We start from the raw sequence: 13217 nt of genomic DNA on the forward strand, positions 1-13217 counted from the left end.
TTTCATGAGCCCATGCTGGCTGGGCCTGATCCCCTGGTTGTCCAGCACATGCCATGTGAGCGCACTCAAGACATACTGCTCAATAATCTTCCCCCGTACCGAGGTCAGGCTGACAGGCCTGTAGTTCCCCGGATCCTCCCTCCGACCCTTCTTGTAAATGGGAGTCACATTGGCAAGCCTCCAGTTGTCTGGGACCTCCGCTGTTGACCAGGATTGCTGATAAATGATGGAGAGTGGCTTGGCAAGCACCTCCGCCAGCTCCCTCAGTACTCTTGGATGGATCCCATCTGGTCCCATAGATTTGTGAGTGTCCAGACGGTGTAGTAGGTCACTATTTCCTCCTGGATTAAGGCGGGTATGTTCTGCTCTTTGTCCTTGCCTTCCAGCTCAGGGGGGCAGAGTACCCTGAGGATAACTGGTCTCTCTATTAAAGACCGAGGCAAAGAAGGCATTATGTAGCTCGGCCTTTTCCTCATCTCTGATGGCAATGTTCCCTTCTGTATCCATTAAAGGAGAGATATTCTCCTTGGCTCTCTTTTTATTGTTAACATATTTGTAAAAACATTTTTTGTTGTCTCTTTACAATAGTGGCCAGACTGAGTTCTAGCTGAGCTTTTGCCTTTCTAATTTCCTCTCTGCATGACCTTACAAGATCCCTGTACTCCTCCTGAGTTGCCTGCCCTTTAATGACCAATTCCTGTCCAGGTGATTGTACCAGCTGTCACTCTGGCACTTGTAATTAATACATTTTTTTTCCCTGCAACTTTCAGTTCATATGGCAGTTGGAGGCATGTCCAAAGGGGCAATTTGGGTCCTTTAAAAATATCTTTGCTAATAATCTCTCTGATGCTATGATTGTGTGAAGTTAATTTCTCCTTATGCTGGATGACTGTCAAGAGTTATCCGGACAAAAATGGAGAAAACCTTATTCCTAAACTGGCTTCAAGGTTGAACGAGGCTATCTGGACTCTGTGACATCTTTCTAGGCCTCTTTTAATGGATTAATTGTTTCAGGAGGAGGATTTGGTGGAGATAGGTGCAAAATATTGTTACATCCAGTTTGGAGATTCCATCCACAATGAACTTGTGCAGAAGGTGCTCCATGACTGTATCCCAGTGAAACAGCTGAAGTCCAAGCCCCTGGAAAAGTGGGTGAGCCTTATAACCTATGCACATGCTAAGGTAAGAGGTTTGTTTGGCACTGCTGGGTAACCACTCTCGAGCACCAACTTCTGCTTCTTTCACCATTTCCATTTATGAATAGTCTGTTGGGGGAAGAAGGAAAAACATCTCAGTTTGTGTATCCTAAATAGTTAATTAGGGCTGGGGGAGTGGAGAACCTTTCCACTCACTCTTCCATGTAGGACTCAACAGGGGCAGGGGGCAGAATGAAAAAGGTATATTTAAATCTCTGAATAGGGTATCTTTTAAGGCTTTTTATCTCCTGTCTGACAACTGAGTCAGGATGGGTATGAGATGGAATATTGGTTTTGATCTGGAAATGGATTACCTGAATTATTTCCCTGGCACCCAAAGTGTGTTAGACTCTGAACAGATCAGTCAGTGGGAATTTGAGGGAAATTTGGAAGCCACATGCCTGTGGGCATCCTCAGCTGCATGTGGCTTGGGCCCCTGGAAGCTGTTCCTGATTTGACTTTCTCTAGTTACCCTTGACACCAGTGACAGCAGAGGACTGTTGGGAACCTCTGGGATCAGGCCTGCTCTTTATTGTCTGCAGATCATGCAAACCAGATTTTACTGAGAAAACCTTGCGTATCTTTTTATACTGCAGGCTCCATACACACAGGACCGTCTCTCCCGTCAGACTGTGAAGGAACAACTTGTAGATTTTGCTCGCTTTCAGTGGCCTTTGCTTTTTTCCCGATTCTTTGAAGTCGCTAAGTTTTCAGGTAATCCCTGGAGCCTGGGAGTAGAGGACAGATATGAGATCAATAGAGGAGGACTTGTACAGCATTGATAAGTTTTTTCTGCATTTTCAGGTCCCAGCTTGCCCAAGAACCACTTTATCGTTGCCGTAAATTGGAAAGGTATCTGCTTCTTGGATGAGTCAGAAAAGCGGCTCCTTGAGCTGACTTTCCCAGAGATAACTGGCATCCACACCAACAGGTGACTGCCCCAGAAAAACAAGATCTGAGGAAGGCATCTCTGCCCATACTCAGAAAGGGTTTTCCATGTAGGAGGGAGGTGTACTTTCTCTGCCGTCCCCCTACGTGATTTGATCTGAGCCTGGAAAGGTGGTTTAGTCTAGGTCTGGGAAACAGAAGGAGACAAGTTGTGAGCAGCCTGTAAAGGAAATACTGAAATGGATGAATCTTCCCAGCTGGTGGAAGGAAAGATGATTGTGTTCAGTCAGAAAGGTATAAGGAAGCACAGACATGCATCAAGACAAGAATGGCCCAAATAACTAACATAGTTAAGCCATCGTCTATTATGCATGCTAGGAGTTCGTATACTTCTCAGGTGTGATGGACCTGAACAGGATAACTGAGGGAAAGAGGGTAACCATTGCCTTGCTCAGGGCACATATCCTTGCATCAGATCACTCAGAGAATAGGGTCTTACATACACAAAAAATACCTCTGTGAGGACTGTCACAGATTTAATTAGTTGCTCAGTTACTCCAAAAGAAGGGTGTTCTTTTGCCTATAATGAAATACTTCTGTACAAACCATGGTGGAGTCCAGAGTGAACCTGAAACACTTCAGTCCTTCACACCTACCAACTCATGAGAAGGCAAATTTATAACTACCAACACTCACTGTAAGGGAGTTGTCTGCAAGGAGGTGTAGGTGCCTTGGATGTGATTGCAGATGGGTCTGTAAGTTTTTCAGATGCTCTGGTAACAATCTGTTCAATAATACATAGGGCAGTGAAGTCATTTGGACAGAGCTGCACTCTCATCACACTTCATGGTGAGGAGTTTGTCCTGACATCTGTAAACAGTGTTGTCATTGCTGAACTGGTTGTCATGTTCCTGGAAGGACTGAAGAAGAGATCACGATTTGCTGTGGCAATGCATGAGAAAAAATCCCAAGGTAAGTCTTATAACTTTTCTACAGGTTAGGGAAGAAATCTTGAGAGAACCCACAGCACTCATTTGAAAGAGCTCAAAGAGAAGAGGGAGAACTTGAGCAAGAGTCCCTTTGCTGCAGGAGGGATGCCTAGTGATCAGCGCAGCAATACAGAGCATAAGGCAATGTGATTCAATACCTTTGCATACAAATTAACTTTCCTTCCTCCTTCTACTTCTTTGCATATTTTATTTAGATAGTACAGTGTCCAATAACTCAGCCTTCCTGTAGTAGGAAGTTGGATCTGGGCTCCCTGGAAATACTTTCCAGAAAAATTTCACAGAGGTGGTAAACTGGAATTTTCTGTGGAATATAGTTGGCTGGAACAGAGGAGAGGGGATTAAATTGTAAACATTAACTTCACCTACTTACAACTACTTTCTTTCCATACTTTGCTGCCAGTTCTAGGCACAAAGTCAGCATCCATTTGGAACAAATGGAGTTTTGCCATTGCCCTCAGTGGATCAAAATCAGCCTGTCAGAGGAAATTTAAGTGATTTCTCTGAAGTGTTACTGGATAATTAGCCATATTTACACAAATCACTTTCTATTGCTAATTGAATTCAGGCCTTCAAAACACAATTCCCTTGTCTTTCATGTTGCAATCCCTTTGCATTTTCCTGGACTGTCAAGCCTGAACCGTACTCCCTTATTCTGTTTTCCAGAAGATCCTGCCATCCTGTCCTTCAAAAAGGGAGACTTGCTAATCTTCACCGAAGACAAAAGGCTGGATGCAAACTCTGGCTGGACCTGTGCCCAGAATGAAAGGACAGGCAAAACAGGGAATGTATTTTTGGAAGAGATCTACACCATTCCTTCTCTCACAAAACCCTCTAGTCAAGTGCTGGTAAGAAAAGCTGAGCACTGTCTTTGAAGAGACTGGAAGATAAATGATAATAACTGTTAAATATGATTAAATTTATAACTGGAAGTTAGTTGTTCCTCCAAAGTCAGACAAGTTCTATATCTCCCATTGAAGCAAAGCATTTCATTTTGTCCTGTCTGAAAACAAAATTAAACCTAGCCCAAACTCTAAGGAGAAGACTGCAGTTGCACAAAAGCAATGACTTCCAAAAAAATGATCCGTTCACCATTAGGGATTTCAGTGCCTGGAATTGGTAGCAATTAATGGAAATGGGTGTGCAGTTGAATTTTCCTGTATTCATGCTGGGCTTGATTGGGCTTGACTGGGCTCAAGGGAAGCTCTAAGTGCAGCAGGTTACTTTAAAAGAGTATGCTCTTTGAGGGAGTCAGGGTTTCCCATTGATCACTCTGCTAACAATTTTGTCTTCAGTTTTGGAGATTCACTATATTAGATACTGTGCTAACAAGTAAAAAGCTGAAAAAGTGGGGGAAAAACACACTAGTGATAAGCAGGTGCATTTTTAACAAGTGTTGTACTTTGGATAAACACATACATTTTGATGGCCACCGCTGTTGGGACTATGCAAATTACTTTCTTGAGTCAACTATTCCCAAGTCTTTCCTGAGTCTCTGAAGATGCTGCTTAGGGGACAGAAGGTCTCCTGCAGCACAGAGTACTCAAGTTTAGTATACACCATCTGCACATATATGCTGAGTAACACCTGACAGTCTGTGCAAAGACCTGTGTCCATGTGACATCTCTATGAGGCTGTGTCATTCCAGAGTTTGCTGATGATGTCTCCAGACCAGAGGAGGACAGCTTCACAGAACTCCTACATGGATGAACCTGATGAGGAGGATCTCAAAGTGAAGCCTTACACCCTGGAGGAGTTCTCCTATGAACACTTCAGGTGAAGCTCTCTGTGTAGTGTGCACCCTAGGAAAGTTCTTGTTGATCTTCAGTGATCCTTAAAGCCTAGGATGTAACAGCATCTCCCATTTCTGATTGGGTTTCTTCTCTTTGTTCCCTGTAATTAAGTGTGACTTTGGACGTGCAGAGATTCTGGCACATGGCCTACTTGTATCTTTTGTCTGCAGAAATGCAAAGGGAAGGGTAGAAGAACCCCAGCTGGACTTATTTCTTTCCAGGAGGCCCTATTCTTAGTTCTCACCTCTTCTTCAGCACTTACCAGCTAGTGAGCATACACATTTCAGGCCTCGGCGAGTAGGCGAAAAATTAGTCTTCTAAATCCTCTCTTCTTTTTGCAAGCCTTCTCCCTTCTGGATCTACAAGAAACTACATTTTCCTGTTCTTGTTGACCTGCATAATCAAACAAGATAAGAGATCACTGTCTTGGGAAAGAACATGCCTAGAGATAAGTCTTTGTGATAATGACCTCCTATGTTCATAGCAATACTGATCCAGTAATTTTGTATTGTCTGCACTTGTCTTCATTCAGGACTCCTGAGAAGGAATCCATCAGCAAAGCTGTTCTCCAGAAATCCCGTGGGCGCAGTCAACTGTGGGCACACTCTAAGGAGCCCTTGAAACAGCCCTTGCTGAAGAGAGCATGCACAGACCCTGATCTTCGGGATTTAGCCTGCCAGGCCTTCATTGATATCCTTTGACTCTTCTCTTTGGGACCTGAGAACACTCAGGGGAAGGAAGAGCTAGCTACCTCCACTAAACTTGCCTCCATTGAGATAATACCGCATCCACATTATAGGGGATATGTTTACATCAAGGTGGGGGATATCAACTTTGTTTCCCTTGTCTACAGAGGAAAGGTTCCTGTTCCCTCCAAATGCTCCACAACTCCTGATGGCTCACTGAACTCAGAACGTGGCTTTAGGAGTGGGTGAGATTTACTGCATATGCTCAGAGCAAGCAGCTAATACGGTACAAATCACAGCCAAGCAGTGACTGCTGCACATGGAAAGGGGGTAGAGGACAGGTGGGGAATATGTTGCAGACTGTCCTCCCAGTATTTGCTACTTAGACATCAACAGAGTCACTGACATGTTAGGATCCAGGTGAGACTTCCCATTTACCTTCCAAAATTGGCCTGCTTTTGTCCTTAACAGCACATTCACCCATCATGAAATTCATGGGAGACTATCCCTCAAAACAGACACACTGCTCTGTGGAAGTCACTGACCAGATATTTGTAGCAGCTATCCAGGAGGAGGTCCTGCGGGATGAGATTTACTGTCAGATTATGAAGCAACTGACTGAGAACAGAAACAGGTACTTACACGGGTGCGCACACCCTGCTTCTGCAGAGCCAGGGCTCAAGTACAGCTGGTGATCAGGAACCCCTGCTACACCTGTGATGAGGTGGGGGAAGAGGGGAAGGATGCCCAAATGTTGGAGTGACACCTTCCCTTCCCCCTTTTTCCAGGCAGTGCTGTGGGGCTTACCTTTACGGAGCGCTCAGGACCACTGACTGGCAGTGAGAGGCCACAGAGCAGGACTATTACTCATCTCCCTTGAGCTGCTGCTTTGCTCCCATCAGCATTCAATGCTCATGTCTGTGCAGTATTGTGTGAGGCAAGCAAGGTGTTACTGAAGCCCTCTTACTCCCAAGGCAGTCTGTGGAGAAAATATGGCACTGCATAGAATTCTTGCATGCTTTCCGTCACTGCTCTGCCCTCCATTTGTTTTAGGTTTCCCAATGACAATATTTCCCTCCTATAAGCACATAGTTCACACCAGATCTTTTACTACCAGTGAATACCTTTGAGTAGTTATATTAATCAGGTTACACAACTGCCTTGCAGGACAGATTGGTTACACAGGTCCCTGCCCATGCATAAGTCTCCAAAACAGGCTGGTGTTTTCTTCCCCACTCATAAAATGGTAATTTGACCTACTTCCAGGGGAACTGAATTGCAAAAAGAAGCTTAAAATAATACTAATTATTAACAAAATGGTTTGTCTGTTTCTAGCTGCATTGTGTCACTGCAAAAGTTAGAGAAGGAGCTTCTATTTGCTTATTTTCTTTCTTACTGTTCCACAAATATTAAACTTAGTGGAACTTTTACCATGCGTGTAACTATTAAATAGTAAATCTCCTTGTGTGCAGTAAATCTTACAGGCTATTTAATGCATAGTCTGTAACCATGGTGCCAGTGCCATGTCTGATGTACTCCACCAATTTAGTCCCATGGGTCATTCACTGCTTTGAGAGGGATCACTGGTGTGGAAAAAACAATGCTTGAAAGGTGGCTATTTCCGTATATTTTCATTAGAACAGCCAGAGCAACAAACCGTTCATCCTTCCCAGGCTACTGTGCTGTGGACCATGTCCCGCTCTCACATAGACATGAACACCACTGATCTATAGAGTATAAATGGGATTAAAATAGTGTGTCTTCCTCTGCAAAATTAGAAAAGTAAATGGGAATAAAGAAGCCAGGACCTCTTTATTCAGCAGACTCTGGTGCCCATTCAGAGGCAGACCTGCTTACTTTCCCAACCAAAACCACTTCACACCATTTAGTGTTTCAGAGCAATCCCTGGGACACAGCTGAAGTTTGTTCTGCTCCTGGTATTGAAGGTAGAATGACTGACCACCTCCTGGCTGCAGAACCTTTCTTCCTGGTGAGGGTGAGATGCCAGAAGAACTTCAACTGGCAGATTTCACAGGTCCAGAGGCTGGAAGAACTGGCTTTCTGCCTGAAAATTGTATAAACTTCATCTGGAGTGTTTTAGAACTGTAACTACCTCATTACACAATGCCATCCACATGCTTATGTTTCAGAGCAGGACCATGTGTAAGGGAAAGTCAACTGCATGCGAAGTGCTTGTGCAAGCTGGCTAGCACAGAGGGCAGGTGAATACAAACACCTGATAAAGCACAATCCAAATACATGTGAGCTTGAACAGCAAATTGACAGTGGCTTTCCAAGAGGGTGGCACCAGGGTCACTGCTGCCAAGATGACTGTTAAACTGGAGAACTGGAGCTTATATTTATTCATGAGATTTGCAACTGTCATGAATATTCATCAGCCAGGATTTAGCATTGTCCTCACTTACAGGCTGTGGTTGTTGCACAGAAAACGGTTGCCAGATCCTGTGTGAAGTCTCTGTTGATTTGCAGCTCTCTGCTGAATGGCACAACATACCATATGTATGAGCGTGTTTCTGTTCCCTGTAGCTGGTGTGTGGTCAAACAAAGAATTTTATGTGGCTACAGCAGAACCGTTTGCTTTGTGTTCACAGGTACAGTGTGACCAAGGGCTGGCAGCTCCTTTGGCTCTGCAGTGGCCTGTTCCCACCCAGCAAGTCACTGCTGAAACATGCCCAGAAGTTCATGGAGACACGTCAGAAAGAAACACTGGCCCTGGAGTGCAGTCGGAGGATTCAGACAGTGATGAGGTAAATGATCCAGCATATAGCCAGCTCAAAAATCATGAATCAGGCGCCAAAAAGCACACAGGCTAAAAAATTGAGGCTCTTACTTTCCTTTCCCTCTTTACATCCTTTTTTTTTAAAGTGATAATTATTTTTAACTCCCTTACAGACTTTGAACCAGTAAGAGAGGTCTGTGTCACAGTTTCACGTTTTTCTTTCACAGAGTTAGCAACATTTTAAAAAGTTCAGCATCATACATAATCACTTGACTCCCAGAGCTGGGTATTTCAAACATCCTAAAGGGCATGCAGCTTGAAATGAAATCCTGCATTGTCATTGATGAGGACCTGACCTTTCTTTCCTTTGGTGAGGCAGCATGTCCTTGTCCCCCTTATGTGTGCCTGAGGATCAGTCTTGAGTTTGCTGAATGTCGGTAGCACAGAGCTGCAAATGTGCAGCTAAAAATGCTAGGTTTTACTCATAGTGGGGTGGCACCACTGAAGTCACTGACATTTGCAGAGTGCTAATGTGGCTCTGTTGGTTTTCTGACGGTGAAGCAAAGCAGATCCATGCTGGGAAGAGAGGATCAACACAATCAATTCCTGTTCTTTGAAGAAACCCAAATGAGCAAAGCCCTGACACTTACATGGCTGCTCAAAGCAAGGCACTTCTCAGACCGCTACGCATTACCCCAGTCCTGGTGAGGGTTGAAGCAACAAGGCCTCCAAACCACAGTGCTTCCTGAGCTTCTGAATGACTTGTTGGTATAATGAACATGACACAACCAGAGAGAGTAGAAGGGCTACCAGGATTTCAGGAAGGATCAACTGAACTGTAGGGGGAAAGTTTCCCTAGATTCCACCAGGCACTGGAATTACCCAGCTTGATGGTCTGAGAACACAGTGCTTTGGCATCAAGGTTAACCGCAGCCTTCTCCCTTTTGATGCTGCTGTGAGTTACCACCTGCCTGCCACAGACCTCTTCAGTAAAGAAGCTGCCTAATGATTTCTCCCTCCAGTTCCTCCATCCTCCCCCTTCTCTTAGGCTGGGCCCTGCATTTGGTCTGTGAGCTCTGTGGGTTGGGCTTAAGGGGAATGCTAACACAGTGGCTGTCCCCCTTGCAGTGGATGGGTTTTGGCACTGCTGGGAAATGTCACTGCACATTGAACTCGCCTTTGAAGTGCCTGAAAAATGCATGGCGAGGAATGCTATTCATTGTTTTTTTCTATGGAGAAGACTGAAAATTTCCTGCCTCCCTATATCATGTGCTATTCATGCTCTAAGCCCTGTTGAGCTGTATAGAGCTTCTTTAGAGTGGGGAAACAGAGGGAAAAGCAGAATGGGCTGTTTGGGAGAAGAATTCTATCTGCTAAACTGCCTCAGAACTGGAGCCTGGGGGATGGGAAGAGGAACAAAGAAAGACAAATGTTGTTTTCTGAGAGTATTTCTTTTCCTAAGATTGAACCTGCATCTGCTCTAAACAGAATAGAATAGAATAGAATAGAATAGAATAGAATAGAATAGAATAGAATAGAATATTTCAGTTGGAAGGGACCTACAATGATCATCTAGCCCAACTTCTTCCTGTTAAGTAACCTGCTCTCTTTGGAAAGGGGAGAGCAGGCAGCTCAAAGGACTGACCTACAATATGTGGAGTGGAAGCCAGCTGAGCCCTTGGGTACACTTTTTCCTCCATAAACAGCTTTACAGCTTCATCCCCAGACTCCTGGCCAGGGAACCAGTGAGGACCCTGATGGGTGTTAAGCAGATCTTGCCTTGGCAATGAATTCTGAGCTGAGGCTGCAAGGAGAGATGGCCCTGTGCCTCCAGCCAAGCTGCTGTGTTTCCTTGGTCTCCTATGGCCTCCCTCTGCAGCAAGTCCAGGAATAGATGACTGAGTAGGGCAGGTCCACACTCCTTACAATGCCTGCACAGTACCAAAGCACATGCTGTTCAACTTGGTTACAGTCAGGGTTTTTTTTTCTCCAAATGGAACTGCCACTTTATTTAATAGAAAAAAATTAGTTTTCAAAGCCACACAACTAAAGCTGGATGCCAGACTAAGCTCTCTTCCTGAGAGATTGGCCCAGTGTGAGAGAGGAGTTTGGCCCATAAGCTATGGTGTACAACATCTCTAAACAGCCTGCTCTGTGCCACCGAGGGCAGGAAAATACCAGCCCCAGAAGGTAATGTGCTAGATTTGTCCTCATTTTAACTGTATCAAGGTTTTTGCATGACTCAGACTTCAGGGCCAGTTCCTTTGCTTTAAAAGACAGCTCTGCTCTGAGGTATAATTTCAAAGAACTGGGATTGTACAGCTTAAGCACTTCTTGAGTCAGTGATTACATGCCAGCTCTTATATAAAATGTAATGCTTCTAGTGGCCCTCCAAACTTTTCTGGTACTTGGCTCCTGAGCTGTAACTCATTTTGTGTCTGAATGCATATCTTTTTGCTGATGCAAGAATTAAATAAAATGTATGTCTCGTTGTAGCCACTATCTTCACACTTCAATAACGGTAAGGAAAAATGTCTCTGAATACATAGAAGGGGTAATGGTACTGGCTAGGAAGGTGCCTTATTCCTGCAACCTCCTTGCAGAGTAGAACAGACTTTTAATATACAGGCTAATAAGACCCTCAGTTTCTTGCTTTTATTACACTGAATTTGCACTGAGGTGCAGGTCCATTGGAGCCCACCCCATCACACATTTTGGATGGAGTCTGTTGTTCAGATAGAATACTGTTGTTCAACTCCTCAAAGATTAAACATGCAGCACTGATCTCTCTTATGATGGTGGTGGCATTTTCCAGGAGTGGCTCCAGGAAGTGGGCACCTCATCCTGTGGAGGTTGAGGCCATCTTACAGAACAACACTAAGATCTCACACAAGATTTGCTTCCCCAATGAAACAGAACAGGTGAGAACTTGTTTTCCCAGCCTTGACCATTTTCCCAGCCATGACGTGTTCATGCAGGAGCACGTTTCAAAACATTCAGTGTTCTCATTTCTTCCTCTCCTCTGTGTAACAAGAGTCTTGTTATCTCATAGACATTTGATGTGGGAACAAACACCAAAATCCGGACTCTGTGTCAGAACATAGCTTCCAAATTACAGCTGAGCTCCTGGGAAGGTTTCAGCCTCTTTGTGAAGATTGCAGACAAGGTAACTCTTCTTGACTATGGCAGGGTAGCCAGACTCCCCGCTCCTCTCTTACTTATTTAGCAGGCCACCTAAACAACCATATACGAAGCCAAGCAACAGAGTAGGTCATTACTGCTTCTGTCTTACTGAGGGGATACAACCTAGGCTCAAACTTTTAGCACCTGACAATTATTTTGAGTCTCTTGAAGGGGCTGGATGGAGATGCAGAGTTTCTATCAGTCTGCCGGTACACAGGTGGTACTAAAAGCAGAGGAGACAACCGCTTTCTTGCAGCTGCCGGGATGGTAGCAAATTCCATGTTGCATAGTGCTGGATTCAGCCCTTTTCCACTGAGGCTTTGCCCAGGAGATGTGCTGCACATGTACAGTACCCATTACTATTAGGGACAGCAGTGGCTGACCAGCACCAGTTGTTTGCGCTCTGGTTTCTCAGAAGCTTGCCTTGCCTGAGCTGAAGCTTGGGTTGGCTGCCTTGCTGAGAGGTCCTTTCTCTCTGGAGCTGGGATCAAGGCAAAAGCAGCACTGATTCCAAGCACGGGGAGTGTCTGATGTGCTGCATTCCTGAAAAGAGGAACCCAGTATGTGCCAGTATTTTACAAAGAGGAGATGGCTAAGAATAAGGTAGGCATCTTCAGCTTGATGTCAATAAGCAGGTTGGAAAGAAAAAAGGAACAGAAGATGCAATAAAAATCCCTATATGAAATGTACATCATTTGAGCCTTCCTTCTCCTATTTCTCTACTTCTTTCCCCTTGCCTCTGTCTTTTCTGCCATAATTGTGCTCTGTCACTGCAGACAGGGAAAGAAAATTCAGCCTTATACTTGGGTATGTTGGCACAGGCAGTATTTTATTTGGTCCACTAATCCCTCCTTTCCCCCCTTCATTGCTTGGCCTCTTTTTCAGGTGATCAGTCAGAATGAAGCAGACTACTTCTTTGACTCACTAAGGCAGGTGACAGACTGGAACAGGAGGAACAAACCAGGGAAAGATGGTAAGGAGAAAGCCAGCATGACAAGAAGCTGCATGAGACACTGTGTTGAACTGGGGAAGCAGCAAATTTATCCAGTAGGATTTACTCCATCTTGGGAAGCATGTGGCAGAGCCTTATATCATTTTTGTTTGTACATACACAGTTACTGCCTGCACCAGCAGTAAGATCAGTGACCTGATGCAGCCAAGAACTGGCTATCAGAAACACCAGAACATCTTTGTGGGGGGATCTCTCCAGAAATTTTAATTGGTACTCAAGATTTTTTGACCTGTTGCATCTAAAACACACAGCTGGATGCACACAAGTTAGATAGATAGATAGGTTCATCATCTTTACAGTCCAAGTCTCATGCATTGCCAGATCAGGTATGAGCCAACACATGTAAATAGGTTCTTTACACAGTGTCACTCCCATTCCTTGGGTTGTTAGAAAACTGTTGTCTAGATTATTACCTGATGATACCAAAGCACAAGTTGTATTGCCAGGGGAACACTTGTTAGAATAAAACAATATAACACTAATGACAGCAATTCTTTGCACTTCACCCCCATGTATAACAAACATTTTGAAATCTACATCAAACTCAAACTCCACTCAAATTTCATATTCATTTATCCTGATCTTAGCTTATTTCAGGACAACTGAGGTTCAGCTTCCCGAAGCACTATCCACGTATCTAAGACTTTCTAACTTCTCTCTTCTCCTCACAGCTGATAGAGCTGCTAGGAGCTCTGAAAATCACAGCATAGAG

General features: G+C 44.4%; 1 protein-coding gene across 3 annotated transcripts in view; it reads left to right on the forward strand.

The window, feature by feature from the left end:
• Window positions 1-13217, forward strand: part of MYO7B (myosin VIIB) — a 57813-nt gene that overhangs the window by 39771 nt on the left and 4825 nt on the right. For 2 of the 3 annotated variants that reach the window (XM_052804797.1, XM_052804799.1), the window contains 12 exons: window positions 1015-1182; window positions 1793-1910; window positions 2001-2127; window positions 2887-3056; window positions 3758-3939; window positions 4740-4867; window positions 5417-5574; window positions 6051-6204; window positions 8183-8338; window positions 11126-11231; window positions 11363-11476; window positions 12379-12466. In XM_052804797.1, the coding sequence (XP_052660757.1) occupies window positions 1015-1182; window positions 1793-1910; window positions 2001-2127; window positions 2887-3056; window positions 3758-3939; window positions 4740-4867; window positions 5417-5574; window positions 6051-6204; window positions 8183-8338; window positions 11126-11231; window positions 11363-11476; window positions 12379-12466 (1669 nt within the window). The remainder of the gene's footprint in view (window positions 1-1014; window positions 1183-1792; window positions 1911-2000; window positions 2128-2886; window positions 3057-3757; window positions 3940-4739; window positions 4868-5416; window positions 5575-6050; window positions 6205-8182; window positions 8339-11125; window positions 11232-11362; window positions 11477-12378; window positions 12467-13217) is intronic. The other variant, XM_052804798.1, reaches the window with a different exon arrangement.

This window comes from Harpia harpyja, chromosome 12 (assembly GCF_026419915.1).
Source record: "Harpia harpyja isolate bHarHar1 chromosome 12, bHarHar1 primary haplotype, whole genome shotgun sequence".
NCBI classification, from domain to species: Eukaryota; Metazoa; Chordata; class Aves; order Accipitriformes; family Accipitridae; genus Harpia; species Harpia harpyja.